The sequence below is a fragment of the Caloenas nicobarica genome, chromosome 19 (assembly GCF_036013445.1).
Source record: "Caloenas nicobarica isolate bCalNic1 chromosome 19, bCalNic1.hap1, whole genome shotgun sequence".
NCBI lineage: Eukaryota > Metazoa > Chordata > Aves > Columbiformes > Columbidae > Caloenas > Caloenas nicobarica.
The window spans coordinates 1,554,096-1,577,998 of record NC_088263.1 but is presented as its reverse complement, the minus strand read 5'-3'; the positions used below and the strand labels follow the sequence as shown (position 1 = coordinate 1,577,998).

General features: G+C 48.6%; 1 protein-coding gene across 10 annotated transcripts in view; it reads left to right on the top strand.

Moving 5' to 3' along the window:
• ZNF618 (zinc finger protein 618) overlaps positions 1-21,334 on the top strand; it is a 173,579-nt gene extending 152,245 nt beyond the window's left edge. For all 10 annotated transcript variants that reach the window (XM_065648310.1, XM_065648309.1, XM_065648308.1 and 7 more), the window contains 3 exons: positions 5,858-5,935; positions 10,873-10,974; positions 12,085-21,334. In XM_065648310.1, coding sequence (XP_065504382.1) covers positions 5,858-5,935; positions 10,873-10,974; positions 12,085-13,598 — 1,694 coding nt within the window. In that variant the 3' untranslated portion in view covers positions 13,599-21,334. The remainder of the gene's footprint in view (positions 1-5,857; positions 5,936-10,872; positions 10,975-12,084) is intronic.
• Positions 21,335-23,903: the final 2,569 nt, after the last annotated feature.

Here is a 23,903-nt window from a genome sequence, read left to right as displayed (position 1 = left end):
CCTGTGTCGGGGTCAGGCAGAGCCGTTTCCATGCTGCTGCACTGGCTCACCAGCTTCTGTGCGTCATAGCCATGGCTGAACATGAGCCCATGGGAGAACTCAGGCTGTATCCCAAGACCTGCAGAAGATGCAGCATCTGTGCTGCCCCAGCTTCACAGCTCTGGTCTTGGCTGCATGAATATCTTGCTTTCCGGGAAAGGAGGCTGTAGCATGGAGGGGGTTGGTCTCTTCTCCCAAGTAGCAAGTGATAGGACGAGAGGAAACAGCCTCAAGTTGCACCAGGGGAGGTTTAGATTGGATATTAGGAAAAAATTCTTCACGGAAAGGGCTGTGGGGCATTGGAACAGGCTGCCCAGGGCAGTGCTGGAGTCACCGTCCCTGGAGGGGTTTAAAAGGTGTTTAGACGAGGCTCTTAGGGACATAGGTTAGTGCTAGAGTTGCGTTATGGTTGGACTGGATGATCCTGAGGGTCTCTTCCAACCAAAATGATTCTAGGTGGGTAGGGGAGTAACGGTCTGGCATTTCATCTTCTGAGTTATTTAGCAATGCGTGAGAATGCTGCACTACAAATTTATAGAGTTGAGCACTGCAGGATTTTGATGAATTACTTGCTAACATGACATTTTGGTAGGATGCGCTGGGGGCAGTCAGTAGTAGCGAAGCCACAGGCTCCTACGTGCAAACTGCAGGACCTTGTGCCTGGGCCACAGCCTGGCCAGCAAAGCAAAAGCAACCAGAGCTCGGGATTTCAGCCTGTGAAGGGGGAGCGCTCTGGAGCCAGCCCTGGTGAGCTCTCTGCCCATCTCCTTCCACCTTTCCTGACTGTGGACACTGAATTTTGGGTGGTTTTCACGCCCTCCCTACCAATCCCCCAGCATTTCGGTTGAGCGGCGATTACTAGGAGTGAGCTGTGGAAACAAGGAGAGGAAGGGAAGGCTTCTCATGCAGACTGGTGAATTTATCCTCCGCTCCCTTGAGATACCACTGTGAAGAAAGGTTATGTGAGCATGGCACTGGGAACCGGGCGGGGTTGGGGTGATGTGGCCCACAACCTGCGCCAGCCCGGGATCCCAGAATGTCAGGGGTTGGAAGGGACCTTGAAAGCTCATCCAGTCCAATCCCCCCGCCGGAGCAGGAACACCCAGATGAGGTTACACAGGAAGGTGTCCAGGCGGGTTGGAATGTCTGCAGAGAAGGAGACTCCACAACCTCCCTGGGCAGCCTGGGCCAGGCTCTGGCACCCTCACCGGGAAGAAGTTTCTTCTCATATTTAAATGGAACCTCCTGTGTTCCAGTTTGCACCCATTGCCCCTTGTCCTATCACTGGTTGTCACCGAGAAGAGCCTGGCTCCATCCTCCTGACACTCCCCCTTTCCATATTGATCCCCATTAATGAGTCACCCCTCAGTCTCCTCTTCTCCAGCTCCAGAGCCCCAGCTCCTCAGCCTTTCCTCACACGGGAGATGCTCCACTCCCTGCAGCATCTTCGTGGCTGCGCTGGGCTCTCTCCAGAAGGACAGGGAACTGCTGGAGAGAGTCCAGCGCAGCCATGAAGATTCCCTGTCCTTCTGGAACAGTTCCCTGTCCTTCTGGAACTGAGGGGCCCAGAACTGGACACAATATTCCAGATGCGGTCTCACCAGGGCAGAGCAGAGGGGCAGGAGAACCTCTCTGACCTACTGACCACCCCCCTTCTAATCCCCCCCAGGTCCCATTGCCCTTCCTGGCCACAAGGGCCCAGTGCTGGCTCATGGTCACCCTGCTGTCCCCAGGACCCCCAGGTCCCTTTCCCCTACACTGCTCTCCAACAGGTCATTCCCCAACTTTTACTGGAACCTGTCTGAGTGCCAGGAGCTGTGATTATGATGTGACTTCAAGTCCCACCCTGCAGCCTGAGCAAGCCAAGTACCCAGCCAGAGACCAGCTGGCACGTTCAGCGTCTGCCCAGGGGAATGTACACGGGGAAAGCTTGGAGAAAGCAGAGCAGCCTCCTCCCCAGCCCACACCAAGGGAACAGAGCTGGGGAGTTCACAGCCTCATTGCTGAGAGGCCTCAGTGAGAGCCAGGAGCCAGTTTGAGCCCGTGGGGTAAACGTCTGGTTTTTTCTCATTGCAATCAGGTAGTGTTGCTCCTGCCACAACTCTCAGCCCTCTCAGACATGGAGCAGCAAGAGGAATTGGTTCCTGAGAAGGAATCAAGGGTATGAGGAGATGAGGGAGCAGTTTTCCAGCAGCGTGAGACGGGCTGGCTGGGCAGTCCTGCTCCAGGTTGGAAGTCTCTGAGCTGACGGAATAGCTGCTCTTCTGCTTTGCTGGTACTTAAGACCTGTCTTGGTCACCCGAAACAACTGGAGCTGTTAGGGAGAACGGGTATTCTCAGAGTCCCAGCTTTCCTTGTGCCATCACCAGCAAAGCCAAGAGGGAAAGGAGAGGTTTGCTGATCGGAGCAGTGATGGGAGCGCCTGTGGGCAACTGCTTCATGGAGGACAGATCCCCTCGGGATGCTGTGCACAGTCCAGGCAAGGGAGAGAGCTGGAATTGCTCCTGGAGAAGAAAAAGCAGAGGTCCTGCCGTGGCGTGGAGGGGGCTGCGCTCCCAGGGAGGAGAAAGGGGCACAAGTGATGGCTCACAGGGCTGTCCAGAGCAGTTTTGACAGCTTCTTCCTTTAAATTGCAAGCAGAAGTCAAAGGGAGCGGGATTTACTCTCTGTGTGTACCAGCCCAGATGAACAATTCTTTTCCAGCAGTGGCTTTTTTTTTTTACCTCTGTCTTCTCTCCACCTTCCAGATCCCTCTCCTAGCACGGATGCATCCCACCCTTCTTCCAGCCAGCCTGAGTCTCTTTGCGCTGTGGAGCATAAAGGGCTTAGAAGGTGAAATCTCAGATGTATGAGGGTTGAGAAAGCCCTGGGAAGGAAAGCACGTTCATTTAATCCCACAAGGATTCTGCACATCCTCTTGGGCATCCCTTCCCTCCTCCCTGGGAAAGACTTGTGAATTGTTGGATGAAATTAAATTTTATCCCTAGTTTTAACTCTTTTTTTTGGTGGCAAACTGTAGATTTCTATGACTGTCTCAAAAGTATTTAGAAAATGTTTTAGTATTTTCAGAATGTGAAATTAGTTTTTGAAACTAGACAGTGGTTTTGTTTCCAGAAGTGGACCTTTCTGTAGTAGAAAAGAGGAAGAGGCTTTTGGAAATGGGATGAAAATCACCATGATTTTTCTGAGAAGTGTCACAAATGAGAGACCTTTCAGAGTCAGAGTGCACGGCACGTTGTGGTGGCAGAGGGACGAGCTTGAGCTGAAGAACCGTGGAGACCTTGATGGTCACTACGTGATGGATGGAGATGGGGAGAACCCAGAAAAGACTGGTTAGGAGTGAAGAGGAGTCAGGCAGGGGAATACCCGGAAGAAAGACATCACGGTTTTATGCTGAGAATATAATAGGAGGAAGGTAAAGCAGCTCATTGAAACAAGATAAGCTGAGAAGGAAACGTGAGGATGTGGTGAAACACAAGAGAAAAACGAATGAGCGATGCGCTGCGTGGAGAGGGCTGGATGTACGTGAGCGATTCGCTTCCCAGCGAGGTGCCTTTAACTGAGCTCAGCGAGAGTTGTTCTGGTGGCTACTTGGAAACCTGCTTCTAGGGGAATTGTGGAGTTTGTGTGCTTGTCTGGGAGCAGAGGGGAGTCCTTGCACTGCAGCAGCAAAGGATGGATTGCTTCACCACCGCTTTGGCCAAGGGTACTACAGGCAGAGATGGCAGAGGGGAGTGCATATACCTGCTTATGTTTAAATGGCACGTGGAGACCTGAAAGTGTCCTGGGGAACTGTGGTGTGACATCTCTAAATGTCAGACTTTCTGAAGCAGCATGTTCTGTTCTCCCAGCTCATGGTAGGGGAAGGGGCTCCAGCAAAGCAACAGGATGAAGAGCAGGACTGGTGGCTTTGTGAGCTGCAGCACCAGGGCTCTCTGACCCCGCCAGGAACCTGTTGGCAATGTTCAGCAGGCTCTTTGAAGGGTGACTTTTTTCATTAGATTAATCAAATGCTAATTTTGATGCTCGAAGAAGGCATCAACCTACTGTCTAGGTTCCATAAGCAGCAGAGGCAAACAGGTGTATGTGTAACACAAGTCATCCGACATTGAAATATGTATCTAAGAGTGATGGTTTGCACCCGTGTGGGGTCATCTTCTTGCTAATAATTATAAAAGGAGTGTAAACGATTAGATTACTTTGTGCCTTTTGTGGCATTTTACCACAGCCAACTATTTCACTACTGATGATTTCAACAGAAACAGCCAGTTTATGTTCATTCCCCCCAATCCCAAAATTCCTAAGTGTGCCACTCAGCTGCCAAAGTCTTCCCTTTTTTTCACAAGCACAGTTACTTAAGTGCAGTATTTCCAAACTTCCTCACTACAGCAAAACACGAGAGCAGCATCACAAGAAAATACAGCAATTTAAATAATGCACTGAGCTGGCTCCGTCGTTTCAGAGGCTGTAGGTGCTGAGGGAAAGGCACAGCAGGGCATTTAACCTTACAGCATATACGTATAGCTTATATGAATCATTTATGGGTCTATTTATGTTTTTCCTCACAGCTTCCCATAGCCATCTGATGAATTCTGAGTTTTGTTACCTGACATAAACATCTTACAGATGATAGCAAAGTCAGGCTTGTGCTTTCCTGTATTTTGGTTCTTCCATCGTGGATGCTGGTGCTTTTGCATATGTGCAATAGATTCCTTAAGTTTCATTGATGCAGAGTATTTTTTTTCCTTTAAATATAGATACAGATTTCTGGTATATTGTAGCAATAGACCTTTTTCTGTGTGTGTGCTAGGCATTTATATGCAAAGTTGTTTATATACCAAATGCCTGCGTCGTGCATTCTCCTGTTATGGAACAAAACGCTGCAGAATAAATGGCGGCAGCATGCTGGTGTATCTGGAGGCACAGAGGCAAACTGCGATGTTAACGTATTTCAGCCACTGTCGTTTGATATTACATCTGCCACCTAATGCTGTTTAAATGAGCAGCTTCGAACATTTGCTGTTAGGTTAATTCAGTGGAAAAAACACACTTTGAACACACTCGTTAGAACAGAACTGAACGCGGCTTTTGGCTCCTGCGGGAGCTCTGCTCCCAGCTCTGTCCTGGCTCCAGCTCCTCCACACGGCTCTGGCCCCACAGCTCCGCTCTCGGCCCCGGCACAGCCCCCTGCTCCTTCCCCCACCTCTGCTTTCCCCTGCGACTTGCAGCCGCCCAGCCCGGTGCCATTGCCATTCCCCAGTCTCGCTGCACAACAACCGAGCTGAGTTCACTCCTGGCACTTCTCCGTGCCCCAACTTCAGAGCAACAGGATTTTTCACAACCCGATGCTCCTTGTCTTACTCAGGAAAGGCGGCAGAGACTGGAATTTGACAGGTCTGGATGTAAACTTAATTCGCTATGCTTTGCTTTCAGGCTTAAAAAGAAGGGTGTGCTTAAAGCAGCCTGCAGCAGGCACGAGCTGGGAAACTGCGGTCAGTGTGTCGCTCAAATCTTTGTGCAGCTTCACCGAGTTCCCCCCCAAACGCGCTGGCAGGTGCTTCGAGCTGTCCCTCTGCCCTCCCAGCCTTCTCGTGGCAGCAAAGTGAAGCACGTGGACCCCAGCCCAGGCCGCAGGGAACTGCCCTGACACCTCCCAAATCACAGCCCGAGCTTCTCCAGAGCCGCTGTGACGTGCACACGGGCGCTGAGGTGACAAGGACCAGGCTCAGAGGCGCTGCTCCGCTACTGTACAAACTGCACGTGTGCTGATTCCCTCCATACTCTGTGTAATTCTTCTGAACTGATTTCTCCCAAACAGAGCCTTACACCTGTGGAGCTTGTGGAATCCAGTTCCAGTTTTATAACAATCTCCTGGAGCACATGCAGTCCCATGCAGGTAAGCTGGGCACTTTGACTCGCTTAAAGCGGAGAATTAAATTCGGCGCTGATACCTGATCTTGACCCCGTTGTGTGTCAATGGAGCTTTCTTTGCTCACGGTTTCCAAAGCCCCAGTAATTTTACCTGCAGAAAAAAAAGATATTCAGAGGCTGGAGCACATAGCAGTGGCTGCACCAACGCAAGGCTCACGGTATATCAGAAATATTACTCCTTTCCATAGGAAGAGAGGAAAAGTGCCTTGCTAGCACAGAGCACATCAAACTGCTCATTTCCTCAGTCCAAATGGGATCGATTCCAAGGGAGTGCTCATTGCGTAAGCGTTAATGGGTGACTCTTACAGCAGATTAAATCCCTCTTCCTGCACAAAGGGTAGTTCTCATGGAAGCAAACAGAGCAAAAATGCTCACAGGGCAGCAGAGCCTTTGCCTGAAGGAGTCCTTTTCTGTGCTTGTGTCTCCCAGAATTCTGCAAAGGACTGAAATGTGTTCTCAGAAGAAGAATTTGCCGTTTCATCAGTTGCGTTCATTTCTTTCTCAGCTATCTACAAAAGAAAATTCTGAGGAGTAGTTGCACTACTTTGTTTCTAAGCCACCTTTTTTGGTTTTTATTTCAATGCATAAGAGATGATTTTAAAGTTTCAAAGCCAAGGCTGTTTCAAAGACAGCATTCAGAATATTCAAAAAAGTAGAAATAGGATTTTTTAAAAAATTTTGGCAGATTTTTTTCTTTTTTTTTTCCCCTCTTGAATGTAAATTCAAGTGAATTAACACAGGTATACAAATTAATTCACCTTTGACAGACCTGTGTTCTCTGACAGACAGCAGCTCTGTTGAGGTTTATGTTCGGTGTTTGCATTTGCCCTCACTTTACAGGTGAGCCCTGAAGGACAAGAGGCTTGAGGAAAAGCACATTGTCCATTCTGCAGCAGTAACTCTAATCAAAGTTCTTACCTTCTTCTGTGTGTTAGTTTTAGCCCTAATTTTAATGAGTGTCCCTTGAGTTCCTCACCCATGCGATTCCTTGGTCCCAGTTCAGTTCTCATTGGTGAATCTTAGTGCAGACTTGGTGTGTTGTTCAGCAGCTACTTTATTTATCATCTTTGTAATGTAACGAATAGACACTTTGGGTGATTTGTTATCACGTGGCGTGAGTTTTGTGGATGTTATTTTCTGTTAGAGCATGAGCCGGTTGATGTGGAGTGGTGTGACTGGGTGTGACTCCGCTCGGGGCAGCGGCTGCTGTCACTCCGTGGTGGTGGGGTCTGTTCTTGTGTCTGTCGATGGCAATTTCTGCTTGTTTCCACACTGCGTCCTGACCATCCTCTTCCTTCTTCTGGTCTCTGGTACTGAAAAACGGCATTTTGAGTTATAGCTCTTGGTGACACTGAGTAGAGGAGCTGCGAAGGGGGGACCAAGGCCAAGGTGTCAAAGGGAAGAAGAGCAATTCACTGGCAAGGTGTGAGCTGTTGAAAATGTTAAGCTAGTGCTGTCTGCAGCTTCTTCCTTCTGTGTTCTCCACAAATGACCCATGAGCTCTGGGCTCGGTCACCTGGGCTACTCTGGACACAGAAATGGCTGGAGGGAGCAGGTATTGGTGATCCGACTCATGTAATGTCAGCATCCAATGCAGGATTATCCCTGTTAAACTCTGGATTTTCTCATCTCTGCCTGTTTGTAAGTCACCGTCTTTGCTTGGCTGCTTCCCCCTCTGGTCCAGTGGCAGCGAGCTTGTCCGTGTCTCCTTGAAGTGGTGTCACCGATGCTGCCCTGGGAAAGCAGCCACCCCGTGCTGTGCCATCTCTGTGCCTGGTGCTTTTGCCAGTCCTGTGCTCGTGCCTGTTCCTCGGGAGGGAACAGCAGCCTTTCCTCCAGATGGATGCTGCTGGGGGCAAGCGGCACCGTGTTTACTGCTGTGGGCAGACGGCAGAACAAAATGAAGAGGTGTGAGAGCTGCAGGCAGCTTTGGGGGGTGGCCAGTTCTGGATATTGTGCTTATGCAGAGCAGCAGCAGAGCTTACACGGGACTTGCAGTGACTCTGGTCGCAGTTTGTTGCCTTTTAGCCTGTCAGAGCTTGGGGATTTCCATATCCAAGAAGCAACATGGGCACAACATCTCTGAGGTCTGGGGGTGCGAAGACCTTGCAGTAGCCAGCCGAGAATCCACATACTGGGGACACTGGTATAGGAGCCATTTAGACCGGTCCGTATGCCTGAGTCAAGGAATGTCTCACTCTGGGGATGCAGAGATACAAGAAGCCAGATACTCCCTCAGTTAATGTGTTCAGGAGTCCAGTTTGGCTTATCGTGTCTGATGCAAAGGGCTGATCTCTTCCAACTAAATGTGACACATCCACTGAGCTCCTCTCGCAGCGACTGAATGCAGGGAACATGCTGCTGGCCTGGAGGAGCAAAAGCAGGAGCAAAAGCGGAGACGTACTGGCTCTTAAGTCATTCAGAGGGCTGAGCCTGGAGACTGGAAGGTAATAAGGAGAGATTATAGCTCCATAAAGCAGCTACACAATGAGAAGAAGCAATTAGAATGTAAATTGGAGGCTGAAAGGCAAAAATAGAACAGCAGAACACCAGGCAAAGGAATTTGTTCTGTAATTACAGTGTACAATATACAGCTTTGACTCCCTTTAGAGTACTTTGTTCAGGTCGAGTGCTACCATAGAATGCCCTTCCTACAATCTAGAGCTAAAAAATAAAAGGACGACTAGGCTGAACCTGGATTAAAGGATTGGAGGCATGAAGAGAAATTAAAGAACCATGATCCATGTAGTTCGCAGACTGCTCGATAAGTAAGATGAGGCTGAAACGCACAAATCTCATTAATGCCATATTGAATGTCAGTGGGTATTTGTACATTATAAATCGCCTATTATTGTGAAATAGATAAAAGAGTTGGGGTGATGAAATATAGAGAGTTTCTCCCCCCACCCACCCCTCACCAAAACAAGGAAGGCCTGAACCATGAACAGAGATAGTAGCCAACGTCGATCATTTTCCTTTGCCTACCCACAGATGTTTGGAGTTGAGAACAATGATGATATTGGCTCAAGAGCAATTGGTCTAAGCAAACACTGGGGGAAGAGTGACGTGTTTTATCTGACCACTGGCATCCACTGGAGCACCCCCTGCTCCTCACGGCTCTTCCACACCTGCACATACCAACCTCTGGCTGCGGTCCCCGGGTACCAGGCAGGACCAGGGACTCAGTTCGCTGAGTACACACATCCTTGAGATGCTCCCAGTGTCTGCCCTGGTTCTGTCATAGCCCGGATTGCTCTCAGGTATTGGTCCAGCCTGCGGTCAGTGCACTGCCCTGACCTAATAATAACTGTACGATCTGTGCATCCTCAGCCAGGTTTGTGAATGCCCCAGCAGTTGAGCTGCTCAAATTCGAGAGGACTTGCTCATATGGAAGAGGGTACTGGAATATGATCACACCATTGTCTCTAGATCCTCGCGGGTCTGCCTTCTCTCCCAGGTCATTACTGCACATGGAGAAGAGCAGCTTTACCTTCTGTTTGTTCTGCCCAGCACCGCACCAACCTGTGTGTGCTGTAATAAGACATTTCTCTAGTTCATGCTCTGCTGTCTGGAGCACTGGGGCAGCATTCCTTTCACTGGTGTGCCTAGGCTGTAGATAATGCCACCTGAGCTGGTCAGCTTGGAATCCCTTTAGCATCAGTGGAGAAGAAGTCATTGACTCCAGGTGAGTTCAGAGCATGATGGATCTTACACTACAAGAGGCATTTAGTTCTGCCTGGGTGAAGGAATTGCACACTTGAGCCCGTTTTGCACCACTGAGTGTAAAAGGAGCCCCAAGGGGCCACTTTAAAGAGAGGCATGTCTAATTGAGATATCCAACATTAGGTGAGATGAGTCCAGCTGCGATGAGTAAAGGACCTGTTTTGTCTTCTTTGTTTCTAATTCCACCCTTCTGTTCAGCTTGGTCATCTGTCTCTCCATCTTTCTCCTTCCTCTTCCACCTCTCTTAATTGTGCACTTTAGTGTTGCTTCACACCCTGTTTCAGAGCACAGTTTCATTATGAAGCATACTAAGAACTAGAAAATTTCCTCTGGAGGTTTGGGAGAAGTTCTTGGGGCACCGGAGGGGAAAGAACGTGGATACAATACAGAATTTACCAATCTTGACTACATTTCCGTGAAAGACCCCATCCGATTGGCAGCCGAAGTGTTTAGCTCAGTTACATATACAGAAATGGGAGCATGAACACAGACACCTGCAGAGCAGTTGGTATATTTGGAGCCGTAGGGAGGAACAATCTTTGAACACATTCCAGAAACTTGGGGTTTTTTCTTTTTGTTTCCAATCTGAGGCAGCAGTGAGCAGCCCGAGAGGAGATTGGCCCTTTCTACAGTGGGAGGAAACCATATATGAAGATTGTAATGAAGTCCTCAAATACAGAGGCATTGAGCATAGCTTGAAAAACAAAGTACTTAGCAGTAAAAGGAAGCCACCTGTGGTGCAGAAAGAGGCAGTAAGGCAAAAGAAGGATAAATGCTTGTTACACCTGCTTTCATTTTGAAAACAAGCAAATCGCACAAGTCAGGCTGCACAAGGAACATCTGTTCCTCCAGGTGTGCAGCTTCAGTGGATTGGGAGACATTTCTCAAGGTGTGTTAATGGCATCGGTGTCACTGAAGCACAGAAAAAGCTACTGTCAGTTCAGCCCCAGTTTGGGAGGTGATAGGCTGCAAGTGCACAGACAGTTTTGCAAGTTTTTGACCATACTATGCCATCTCACATCTCGCTGAAAACTGCTTAAAAGCTACAGAGAATGAAGCAGGTTGGTGTCACCTTATTTAAGGGAACCCTAAGTAAACGGTGGGTGCTGTTTCCCCTTCTTTGTGCTTTAAGCATTATTATCTTATGCTTCTAACACCTCCCTGTCTCTTTCCCCACAGCTGACAACGAGAACAACATTGCCTCTAGCCAGCCCCGATCACCTCTAGCCGTCGTTGAAGAAAAGTGGAAACCACAGCTCCAAAGAAATAACGCCAACAACAGTACGTAGTGGTGTTTGCTCTTCTGTCCCGGGCTTACCTCCCTCCTTTGAACAAGTGACTGTCACAGAGGGTGCAGCAGTGATGGGCTTCGCACAGGGACCTTTTCCTCGCCTGACTGCACTTGATTTCATCTGTAATTCATGTACCGTCCTCCACAGCAGATCACCCATTCCCATTACAGGAGTGCTCATAGGCAAGAAGTACTGGGAGCCCTGGGGAGGGGGTAGGAAAGATTTGTAAGGAAGATGCATTTGAGAGTGCCTGGAAGAAGTTAACTTCTGATCCAGGGTCAGATCTCCTGGCCTGAGATCAAAAAATTAATCCAGTCATTGTGGTGCGATGTAGGCATAACCTGTCACTCGCTGTGCTGGCTTTATCCCCAGCTCATCCTGTGGGCTTGTGCTTCACCATGGGAAAAGGTAAAATACAGCCCGGTGGGAAACCAGTTGCAAAGCATGTGAGCTGAGCAGCCTTGGAAGAAAGGTGATACAAAAATGTGGTGCTGTTGCGTTCTGGTATGACCAAAAATGACATTCACACTGCCCAAAATCAGCCACAAAAAGTAGGAATGGTGGAGTTCAGGGGAAGAAATGGAAACTTGGGCTTCAGCATTATTTGAGATGGTGGAGGAAGTAACTCCTCTTAAAATAACTCTCTCAAAGAAAAGGCTGAAATCACAAAACCAGAAAGAAGTCCAGCTTTCCAGCTGGGCTAAGTTGTGACCACCAGCCTGTAGACATGGGTAGCGAACAACACTCATGATTATAACTTGTCTGGGCAGTTCCTCAGTGAACATCACAGAGGTGCCATCGGTGAAGGCACCAGATTGTGAGTAGCTAGTGTGTGCTCGGTCTCAGTCCCACACCAGAGACGGCATGCAGATAAGCTCCTTGCTGCTCTAAGCAAGAGCAAGGCCTGTTCCTGGAGGTTCCTCTGTCCAGAAACCCTTGGGGGAAGAAATCCAGGGTTGGAGATGTCTCTTCCATCATCTGGGCATGTTCCACCTCTTTGGGTCTCTCTGGGAACTGTTTTGTGACTTCCTCCTCTCTCCTGTCGCAGAGGAGCGATGCTCACATGGTGCTTTCTCTCCCTCCTTGTATTTCACTGCAGCGTCCACGAGCGGTTCGGTAGGGAACAGCGCGATCCCGGAGAAGGAGCGGCAGAACATTGCCGAGAGGCTCCTGAGGGTGATGTGCACTGACCTCGGGGCTCTGAGCGTGGTGAGCGGGAAGGAATTCATCAAGCTAGCGCAGACCCTGGTCGATAGCGGAGCTCGCTACGGTGCCTTCTCTGTCACCGAAATCCTTGGCAATTTCAACACGCTGGCTCTGAAGCATTTGCCTCGGATGTACAACCAAGTGAAGGTGAAAGTCACCTGTGCCCTGGGCAGCAACGCTTGCCTTGGCATTGGTGTCACTTGCCACTCGCAGAGCATCGGCCCCGATTCTTGCTACATCTTGACAGCTTACCAGGTGGAAGGCAACCACATCAAGAGTTACGTCCTGGGAATTAAGGGCGTAGACATTCGCGATAATGGTGATTTTATCCACCACTGGGTACAGAACGTGCTGTCGGAGTTTGTGATGTCAGAGATCAGGACGGTGTACGTCACAGACTGCAAAGTCAACTCCTCTGCGTTCTCCAAGGCAGGCATGTGCTTGCGTTGTTCGGCCTGTGCCTTGAACTCGGTAGTGCAGAGTGTGCTGAACAAGCGAACACTACAGGCTCGCAACATGCACGAAGTGATCGAGCTCCTGAATGTCTGTGAAGATCTGGCGGGATCCACGGGCCTCTCGAAGGAGACCTTTGGCTCCCTGGAAGAGACCTCTCCTCCGCCCTGCTGGAACTCGGTCACCGACTCCCTCCTGCTCGTCCACGAGCGCTACGAGCAGATCTGCGAGTTCTACAGCAGGGCCAAGAAGATGAACCTCATCCAAAACCTGAACAAACACCTGCTCAGCAACCTGGCGGCCATCTTGGCGCCGGTCAAGCAGGCGGTGATTGAGTTGAGCAACGAGAGCCGGCCCACCTTGCAGCTGGTCTTGCCCACCTACGTCAAACTGGAGAAACTGTTCACTTCCAAAGCTAACGATGCTGGCGTGGTCAGCAAACTCTGCCACCTCTTCTTGGAGGCGCTGAAGGAGAACTTCAAAGTTCATTCGGCCCACAAGGTAGCCATGATCTTAGACCCTCAGCAGAAGCTGCGGCCCGTCCCACCGTACCAGCACGAAGAGATCATCGGCAAGGTCTGTGAGCTGATCAATGAGGTGAAAGAGTCCTGGGCAGAAGAAACAGAATTTGAACCTTCAACCAAGAAGCCTCGGGCGGCAGGGGAAGCCACAGCAGCTCAGGAAGAAGATTGGTTCGGGAAAAATGAAGTCTATGATTATTTGCAAGAACCTCTCTTCCAGGCCACCCCTGACCTGTTTCAGTACTGGTCGTGTGTTACCCAAAAGCATACAAAACTAGCCAAGCTAGCCTTTTGGCTCTTAGCAGTGCCTGCTGTTGGTGCCAGAAGCGAATGTGTAAATATGTGTGAGCAGGCTCTCTTAATCAAAAGGAGACGACTACTCAGTCCAGAAGACATGAACAAACTCATGTTTTTGAAGTCCAACATGCTTTAAGACTGTCTTTTAATTAAAACAAAACTTTAAAACACTGTTCCAAACAAAGAAAAAGAATTTAAGTTCTAAACACTGTGGACCTCATTATGAATGCCCCTGGAAACCAAGTGCTTTTTTATATATATATAAAAATATAAATATATATAAAATTAAGTTTGAAAGGAAAGCTGAGCACGTGAGAGAGACGGCCCTCTGCCAGGAACGTGCTCCTTTCCATAGATAGTGTGTGGACTTGACAGACTTTCTAATGTTTTCAAGTGGGCAGACCAATGGGAGGCTGATGTTCTAAAGTCTTCAGGCAGCTGAGATCTAAAGTGACTTGAAGTTTCTTTTGTTTCTCCTCCACCCCACCTTTCCTCTTGTCCCCTGGGCCATCTTCCCATGGATAATCAGACTACATTGAACAGACCAGTTCTGCACTGGCCTTTGCTCCTTTGAAGAGCTGTACACCTTGAGGGCGTTTGTCTGCAGCCTTCTTGACATACGGTGCATGTTATCAGGGCAGCTGTGTTTTATCAACACACCGTTATCTTTAGAAATCAAGAAGGGAGACTTTAAAGGGGTTTTTAAATTTTATTTTTCACTTTTTCTTACACTTTTTTCCAAAAAACAGAAGTTACACTGCTGTCTCCACTCCCAGTTTTGAGTTCAACATGTTAACTAGTGATTTTAAGTTTTATTTAAAACTAAGAGAAATGGTTCATGGCAGAAAATGTCTGTAAATGTTACGTTTCTTGGATTTATTTTTTTACAGCATAACTTCTTTTCTGAATTCCCAGTGTTGATCAGCTTCTCTGTGAATTTTGCCCATCAGGGGTTCTCAAACTTGCTCTAGAGTAGCGCATTTACAGTTAAATAATATCCTTTTGGGAACCACAGCACTTGCTTTTATGGAAAAGCTAGAAACCAGGCAAATCAAGCGAGTGGTGACAGCACAGGTGTCTCTGAGCCACCAGCAAGCTTGCTGGGCTCTGCCAGCTGCCATTGAGAACCCTCGTACCTACACTTTTTGCAAAAAAGTTTCTCAGTGCACGCACTCAAAATAACCTTCCCAAGGCCAAGGACAAACCAAGGTGTATGATTTTTCAGGGGAACAAAGATCAGTTTTGTCAAACTGGGGTTTGAAGGAAGCTTAAAGACGTGCATGGGCTCAAAAATCCCTCTGAATGTAAGTGCTCCTGATTGAGTGCAAAGAATATCTTCCCATTTTATTTAGAATGGTTCCTCTAGTAGCACGAATGTCTTTTTAATACCTACAGTGCATTACACTACTTGTTATGTTGCCGAGTCGTTCTGGCTAGGAAGGCCACGGGCCCTTGAGCGTTCACACTTACTGGCTCACCCCAAACGCAATTAGAGATCATTGTAACCCAGAAACATCTCAGTCACTCTGCTGCCCCCCGGCCAGGGCTCTGCTGTGTCCGGTGCCCGTGGGCACAGCTCAGGGGCTGCCGGACGGGATCTGTGCAGGCTGGCAGGTTCGATGCCTCTCAGACAATTCCCAGCTTCTGGTGCCATACTGTTAATTTTTCATCACTGGGACTTGCGTCCTGGAGGCAAATTCTTATTTTTGCAGTAGTCTCTCCTGCTTCCAGTAGTGTGCTCCAGAGCTGCAGTCCCAGGGGCCACAGCAGCGTCGGAGGTTCGGGAGGATGGACTCGCTGGGCTCTGAGCAGGCTGGAGCCCTGCGGCAGCGCTGGGTGTTTGCTGGTTGCTGACGGTGCGGTGGTGAGACCAGGGCCCTCGTCGAAGTGCTGCTGTTGAACAGGTGTTAAACCAAGATCCCACCTGTTCATCTGTGGTTGTAGTAGAAGTTGCAGGTCCCAAGACATGAGAAATGGCAAATCTGATCTCTCAGGCGTTGTGTGCAGATGCCTTGAACCTGGCAGGCTCTACCTGACAGCTTCACCGCCATGGGCTCAGCCAGGGGAACAGTTTGTGTGCTGGAGACCTTCCCTAGGTCAAGGTTACTGAGGGTGGCTCTGTGCACCCTTTTCAGCCTGGAGACGACCTACTAGCCTTGGTCTAGCATTTGTGTTGACCTCTCGGCACCATTACTGGCATCAGGGCAAAACCAGTTGTCTCCTAAATGTCAGTTTTGCCTGTAGACACGGTCTGCAACCCCACTGACAGCTGCAGGGGCACTGGAAAATGAGTGGCCAAGGCAGAGGCATTTGGGAATCTTATTTCTCTGGCAGTGGCTTTGGCAAATGGAGGTGTTGGTTGTAGGGCCAGCTTTTCTTCTTCCTGACTTTGTTTCCTCCCATACAAATCCTGCTTGTCTGGCTACTAGTTGGGCCCATCTGTTTGCACTTCTAGTGCAAAAGAAACCAGTAACAAATAACTAAGTCTCAAACTACAAACAAAAAACCCAAGTGAGATGTGTGCCAATAACAGAGTGTTTGTGCTGTGCTGCTGTTCCCACTGAAAAGCACAAGGTATCCTGCGGCGAGAAAACTTGGCATCCATGAATCCAAAGCAAGATTAACTTTTGAGGCTGCAGATCGTGTACCGTGCAGCTCAGCTGATGGGCAGAACGGGGGACAGGATTTGTAGTTTTTTCTCCTGATGGCACATTACCCCTTTTTGCTTGGTTTACCTGAGACCCCGGCAGACACTCAGAGGTTCTCTGATGCTCAGCCAGACATGTAGAACCCTCGCATTCCTTTGAAAAGAAAGCTCCAAACCCTAACGCTCCTTTGCTAAGAGACAGGCTGGTAACTTCTGTGGGATTTGCTAACTCGGGCTTGTTGTGTTGTCTCTCCGCAAGGCGTTAAGGGTAGGGTAAAGCAGAGTTAGCGCAGGTTTAAAGCCCTGGAATTGAGAATGAAGTAAAGCTGCGGTCATTTGTGCAGCCGTTTGATGCCAGGCTGTGCACAGCAGTGAGCTGGACCTGTCTACACAGCCAGGCCATGCGAACAGGGAGGACACAGCCATCCCAAATCCCTGACCCTGTCTCCAGTGTGGTTTTGGCATCACATCTGGAGCTTTCTTGCTGGGACAACCAAATAGACTGACTGGCCTGTCCCCCATCCAAGTACCTGCCCCCTGCAAGACAACTGTGGTTATAGTTGCACTAATGATGGATGGTAAGCAAACATGCAGCGTTGTCTGGTAGATGAGATTCTCCCAAAGACTAAAAAACTCGGCTTAGCAGCTGAAAAAGCAAAGTAAATCCCAAAGCACTAAAATGGCGCAATCTGGAAAGTCGGTGAGAAGAGGAGCTGCTTGGCCAGCCCCCTTTGCAAGTCTGTGGAAGGAGCCGCAGCTTTTCCTGAGCCTTAGACGTGGTTACAGGGTGTTCTGCTCAGAGGGGCTATTCGTGCTGTGTCTGCTCACTGCCTGACTTTTGTGTGATGAACTTAATGCTGCTTTAAAAGGAGAGAAGCACATCTGGAGCACACATATTTACCCTAAATGCTTTTGCTCCTGTTTTTCCTTCTTCTTCAAGACTTGGGTTTGCATTCTAGGCAGCATGGATACTTTACCAAGGTCTGAATTTTGGAAGCTTTTAGTTTGCCAGGTTAGTCCAACCCAAGCTCTTCTGTGATTCTGTTCCGTGATTGCGTCGGTGGTGTGGAGCAGCACTGGTGCTCGCTGCCCAGCCTGTGGTGGACAACCGGACGGGAAGAGGGTCTCCGAGTTTGGCCAGAGCTGCCATGAGGTTCTGCTCCCTTCAAGCTGGGAGGAGAGCTCCTCAGAACTGGGATCATCCTCTGGTAGGTCACGTTGGGAATTTGCCTTGTTGCCTTTACTTGCGCTCGAGAAATGTGTTAGGATAAAAAATGGTGTATGTGTCCTCCAGGCATTCCTTTGTTTCTGCCGACCTTGCAGACTTCTCTTACTGACTTCGCAGTTTGCTTTGAGAGGTTATGATCTTCAGGTGGGGAGCAAGCACCAACAGAAGACAAACTGTAGAAATGAAGGGCCCTTCCAGTCCTGTCTGAAGATCCTTGCTACTAGAAAATTGAGAAAGTGTGATACAAAGGCAGAGCTCTTCAAAACAGAAGGTTGTTTTTGAGTGAGTATGGCAGCCAGAGGGTCAGTGGAGAACACAGAGCCCAGATTTGTCTCCCGTCTCTGTCTCTTCTCGCCAGGTCTGTAGCAGTTGATAGTAGTTGTGCTCTGGCTTGCAAGAGGGGCTTGGTATCTTGCACCTGGGTTGGTTTCAGATGGAAGTAAACGTTTTGTCGAAGCTCTCTGTCTGTTCTAAGAAAACTGATTTGGTTGCGTTTGAATCTGGAGAACTTTCTGCTAAAGCCAACCACGGGCTCAGGTTTTGTCTAATTTGTCTGTCAATTGCTGGTTAAACCAGTTTAACTTAGAGATAAATTGGTTTAAGCATGAACCACCTGCACTGGTTTAACTGTGCTTGCTGGGTGTTCTCCCCGCTGATCAGAGAATACGTCCAGAAGCAGCTCAGGGAGTTGTGACCCTTCCATGAATTTTGCAAATGAAGTTGTGGCAGATACTCTCAAAGCTCGGGAATCACTGAAAGTAGAGGGGAGACACTTCTGAAAGTTGCTTGAGCTCTAAATTGCGGTATCTGAGTTAATACAGCATTGAGATGTCTCAGGTTGGCTGGTTGGGTTTTCACCAGCTGCTTGCAATAATGTGGAAGGTTTAGCGTGAGAAGAAATTACCACGTATGTTCACACTGGTGGATGAGTCCCCTCCGCCTCACCTGGTCTGAGGGGTCATTTCCACCTTTCGGATCCCGCAGTAGCCACGTCAGGGCGACGTGTTGCGCAGGAGCAGGGTGACTGAGACTTCGTGCTGCTTGGAGAACGCTGTGTGGATTTCTAGGCAGCACCAAGTTACTGGTAAATCAAAAGACAATGAAAAGGTAGCCAAAAAGTTATTCAAAGGCTGGGAGCGCTGCTTTGTGCTGAGGAAGGACTGATCTCTAATTGCATCTCTCTGGCTGAAGGAGGAGAGGAGCTCCTGTGAGCATTCAGAGGGAGCACACGCAGGAGGGGACGAGTTGTTCCCTATGGAATAAGTAGAAGTAATGGGATGAAAATGAACAAGAAGACACTAAAGGCAGATTCTGGGAAACCTTTACAGGGAGGAGAAATCCGTTAATCTGGGAGGAGTCTGTTACGGGAGTGTTTTTGAGCCCAGGGCCGTACAGCCACACGGAGCACACTCCTTAGGGCACAGGCTGCTTTGGACCTTGCCAAGAAAAAAGTGGCTGAGAAATGATTCCTGCGTGTCGAGTCCCGTCCTGCCCGATGGGTCCAGGAGGGTTCACAGAGCATCTTCCTCTGCCTTTTCCTCGCCACCGGCACCAAACCCCTCCCAGCACTCCAGGACGTACATGAGCCAGGTTTCAGAAAGGAGGGAGGTGGCTGACGGGCAGAAGGGGCAAAGGAGAAAACACCAGTTGAGGAGCAAACATCTTGTCAGCCCTTACACTGCCAAGGTGGACGAATCGGGGTCGGGGAGAGTATTCAACGTTTTGCTGCTTCTGCTGTGCATTTTCTGTGCTACACCGTGATCTTGGATCTGTTGGGAATACCCCGAAACACTGGCTGAGACTCCGGGTGCTGTGTCAGGTACTTTGAAGATGTCGCCCCGTAGCAATAAGAACTCCCGTTTCCCAGCGCGGGGGCCTGTCCCTGCGCCGCGGGCTGTCACCTCCCTGGGCCCTCTGGAAACATTACTGAACAAAAGGAACAGTAATGAAGATCCGGAGAGGTAAAGCCAAGCACAGCTCCGAGTCGAATGCCTCGTTAGTCCTGTGGGATAGTGTGCTTATGCTAGGCCAGAAATGGTGAACCAATGAGAGTGTATTGCCCTGAAATTTAATTTTATATATTGAATGTTTGGGGGATTTCTGTTTAATTTTGGTTTCTGTTTGGCTGGTTAGTTGGGTTTTTTTACTACTCCTGTTAGAGTCCTTTGTTTTATAACTTGACAGAAAAGTTTTGCTCACATTAGGCAACAATGTAGACCCTTTAGGGTTAATGACCTGTAGGCAGCTGAGTTTGAATTTTTTAGAATAGCTTCTGAAGTGAGTCACACAAATGGCTCATGGATGCACAACAGCAACCACTGACTGAAAGGATTCTCTCCCTTCCCACCATCGGAGCGTCCCTGGCAGTGGTCAGCGTGTCTGGTACCCGGGTGAGCAGCACAGCCTTAACGAGAGGAGTATTCGGCAGTGAGTTGATGAGAATAGGCATGTCAAACCCTTGCTTTTTACAACCAAAGTTCCTTAAAAAGACACTCCCAGCCTCATCAGCCTTGAGCGCTTGTTTTCAGTCTTTGGGGGGTTCTTGTGGCGGTCTCTGCAATGACTGTGGATAGGATTTTTTTTTTTTCCAGTGGGCTGGGGGGTAGGAGGAGGGATTTTTTTTTTTTCCCCTTGCTATCTGTGGAGAAGGACCTTTCCGCTCAAGGAAGGAGACGTATTCTGGAAGGTGCAACAGTCTCAGAAGCTGTTTTCCACAGTCCCTTTGAACTCATTGGGACTTTAATTTTATTTTTTTGTAATTATTTAAAAGGAAAACTGATAACGGATGAACTGAAACATTGGTGACAGGTGACTAGCCAAGGCTGTCAGTCCAGGAGGAACACACAGCGTCCAGACCGGGAGGACTCCGGTCCGCGCCGTAGCTAGAACGTGTCGTGCCGACAAACCAAACCGTCAGGAAATCCTTGTTTGCAGCCAGTCTGAAAAGAGAAGCTGTTCCTCGTTCGTATGTTCGTTTTTCAAAACCTCCTGTTGGGAGCTGGATTGTTGTTGTTTCATCGAGCAAACAATTAACGTTCTCCTCTCCCTTCTCCCCCTCCCTCCCCTTGGTAACTCGTGTGCATTTCCTTCCTTTCTGTAGATGCAGATGTTCTAGGCAATACCACAGATGCACCTGCGTGTGTCTCTACCTGCGAGTGCAAGAATCTCATGTCATCTTAAAAAATACAAAAAAAAATATACAAAAAATATACAAAAAATATCTTTTTTAGGCCAGAGTTTTCTACAGGTATTAATGAATATTTTTCTTAATCCTTATAAGTTTTATGTGTTTAATATTTCTTAATACCGGTAGCATTAATTTATACTTTTGTAGCAACACAATATTTTTATAAACCGCCACCGCTGGCTTTGTCTTCATAACGGGGAAAAGTGCGGGCAGCTGGCCCCGCGCTGTACCATGTACTGTATTTAAAAGGTTATCTAATGTCACACTTGCTGTGTTAATAAACAAAACAAAACCTGTTTGAAGTCTCATGTATTGTTGGTGTGGATCGAATGACTCAATAGAGAGCAATATTGCACGGGGTTGAGTTGCTGATTTTCATTGTGATATATGAACGCTTGAGGCCAACTCAAGTTCTTCTGATTTTCTTTTTAGGATTTTGTTTTGTTTTGTTTCATTTTTTTACAGCTAAATAAATTCAGTGCTGTTTGAAACTTAGACTGACGTCAAATGAAAAGGATTATTAAAGAAAAAAAAAATCAAGGTGTTTAAATGTTGCTGTTTTTAAAAGTCTGTTGCTGTCTGAATGGAAATATTCCACAAGAGAGGAGGAATAGTTCCACTTAGTTTCCAAACGAGCTGAGCGCTCCAGGCCAGAGCTCAGTTATTTGGAGATATCTTAGAGACATGTTTCTGCAACATTCTTTTCAGAGTTGATGCCAAGGCAGAAGACAAACTGTAACTGTAAGAGAGCATCCGTTGCTTGAGGATTTTCATGTCAGTGTTGTATTTATGGTTTTACAATAAAACAACCTTTAGGAAAAAAAATTAAAGTGTCCGGGGTTTTCTATTTTTCAAGCACGTGAATGGGAAATCACCCATTGCCGAACGTCTTGTTGTGAAGAGGGAAAACATCCATTAAAGTTATGTAAATCTCAGCACCGGGCTCTGATGGACCTTGTCAGCTGTAGAACTCCACGGCGGGTTCTCCCCGCATCCCTGGTGCATCCCGAGTGTTTCCCAGAGCATCGTCTGCATCGCGCTCGGTTGCCAGTGCCGTGAACCTGCTCCCCTCTCGCCAATGGGACGTTCGTGTGCAGCAGAACCTGCTCCAGGTCAGCTCGGCCGACTGGAGGGCTTGGTCAGTGTGTTGTAATGCAGAATTTGTATTCACACCACCAGGACAGGTTCAGATCAGCTGGTTCTTATGCTGCTAGAGCACTGCAAGCTGATAGCAAGCAAGATAGTCTTAACTGACATATACCATGTTTCTGCCCAGCGTGGTCAGAGATTGTCACTTGCATCAGCAGATCCACCTGCAAATTGCTTTCAGCACAGGAGAACAGGTGCGTTCAGGCACTGAGCAGGCACTGAGTGGGCTCTTTCCGCAAGGCGAAGCCCTCGGCAGTGGTTTATAAAGAGCCAAAATACAGAAGGGCACAGAAACCTTTGCCTTAGAGGCTGTATCAGCCTTGACCTGCAGCGGTGTCTCGCAGGGATGCGCTGGCGAACGGGGTCGCTGCAGGTTTGCCTGCAGGAACCCAGCCTTGCTGATGCTCTTTGGAGCTCTAGGACCCACCTCCAGATGAACCAGAAACAACCAGGGGATTGTCCCAAGTGGAACAAGCACAGAGACCAGGGTTTGAAGGAGAAGGAGACCAGGCCTACTGCTGGAGAATCCAAGGTACGTTGTCTGTCACCCTTCATGTATCCTTTTCTTTGACCTGTTTTGATATCCTTCGGGGTTTTTTAACCGTGCCCCTCACCCCCCTCAAAAAAAAAAAAAAGAAGGGGGGGCAAGGAAAAATAACTCTAGTTGAGAATTAGGAAATTTGTCGTTTGTTAGCTGGAAGAAAAAAAATACATGGAATGACGATTGGTCTGGCGATTGGATAAATTCTCTTCATTAGTAGTGAAGTGTGAAGATAAGTCACAGTAATAAATACAACTATCAGAATATAATGGTAAGAATGGTCGTAGCTTTGCAGTAGATTTGATGTAAAAGTGATTTCACTAAACAGTGAGATTAGCTCTCTCTCATCCTAACCAGATAGGAGTTAGGATTTGTTTGAAAATCTAAATATGTCAGGTGGATAATATATTACCAAAAGGCACAGAAGACCAGAGGACCATGCTCCTTGGCATGCCAGGGTCTCCTGGCACTCAATCGTACTTTTTGCTGGACCCGTTTAAAGGGATAAATAAGATTGCAAATGGAAGCATTAGAGGCTTATACTAATCCTGTGTTACTTCCTGATTCTCTAATTTCTGCCTTAACGTGACACAACTACTTTAGCCTTAGTATGAAAGGAAATGGTAGCTCAGAATTCAGGTTCTGCTGGGGGTATCCTGTGGTTTCCTCTAATTTCAGAAGGACTGATAAATCTTGCAGAGCTAAATTTTAACTAATTTAACTCACCACCTCTAATCCGATCTTTGACAATTTGTCTTCCTTGGGAGTTTTGTTCATCCTGAGGTCCCATGTGGGAGCACAGTGAGGAGCGGGCTGCAACTGCCCAGGTGTGTTACGCGACAGCCTGAGACGTGCTGTGCAGGTAAAGTCTCTGTACGTGTGCGTGGGGTGTGCGGGGTGGCCGTGTGCCCCCTGGGACGTGTGGGTGAACGGTAAGTGCATCCTGAGCCACTCTATGTCCTGTAATGTCTCTGACCTGGTATTTGCAATTTCTGCTTCTTGCTGCTTCTCCATCACCCCCCAGCACGAGGGCGGCTGCTCACAGAGGAACAGGGGGCTGGGACCTGACGGGGGTCCCAGCACCCCCGAGTGGGACGGGCAGCGCAGGCCCTGAGGTCACAGCCCAGCTCCACCAAGAGTCCAGATCATGGCACAAGATCGTGGTGAGGAGGCAGGTCTGAGGTCAGGCTGGGGAGTCGATCTGCATCTCAGGGCTGGGATCCGGTGAGGGCAGCCGGGGTCAGACACAACCAGGCCCACGGTGCTGGGACAGGGTGGAGGGCAAGCTGGGAAGTGGCTGGTCAGAGTTCAGGTCAGCCAGGTGTGGGCTGGAGCATAGCTCAGGACAGCGACTGAAGGTCCAGAGCTGAGCTGAAATGGGGCTCCTGGGCCACGGCAGGGAGGGGTTGAATGTCCCAGGTATGGCTGGACACAGCCACTAAGACATATGGGTGCTCTCAGGTCCCTGAGAGGCTCAGGCTCTTGGGTTGGGCAATGCCCCTCGTCCAAGCTCCTGCTGTCTTAAGTTTCTTGCTGGAGATTCTCTGTGTCTCCTGAAACGAGACAGCATGGGCCAGCTGCAGAATTGCTTCTCCCATGCAAGAACACCCCACAAAACAGTGAAAAATAACAACCATGAATGTGAGATCAGTCTTAAAACACATTTAATAGTGAAATATTGAGAGCTCA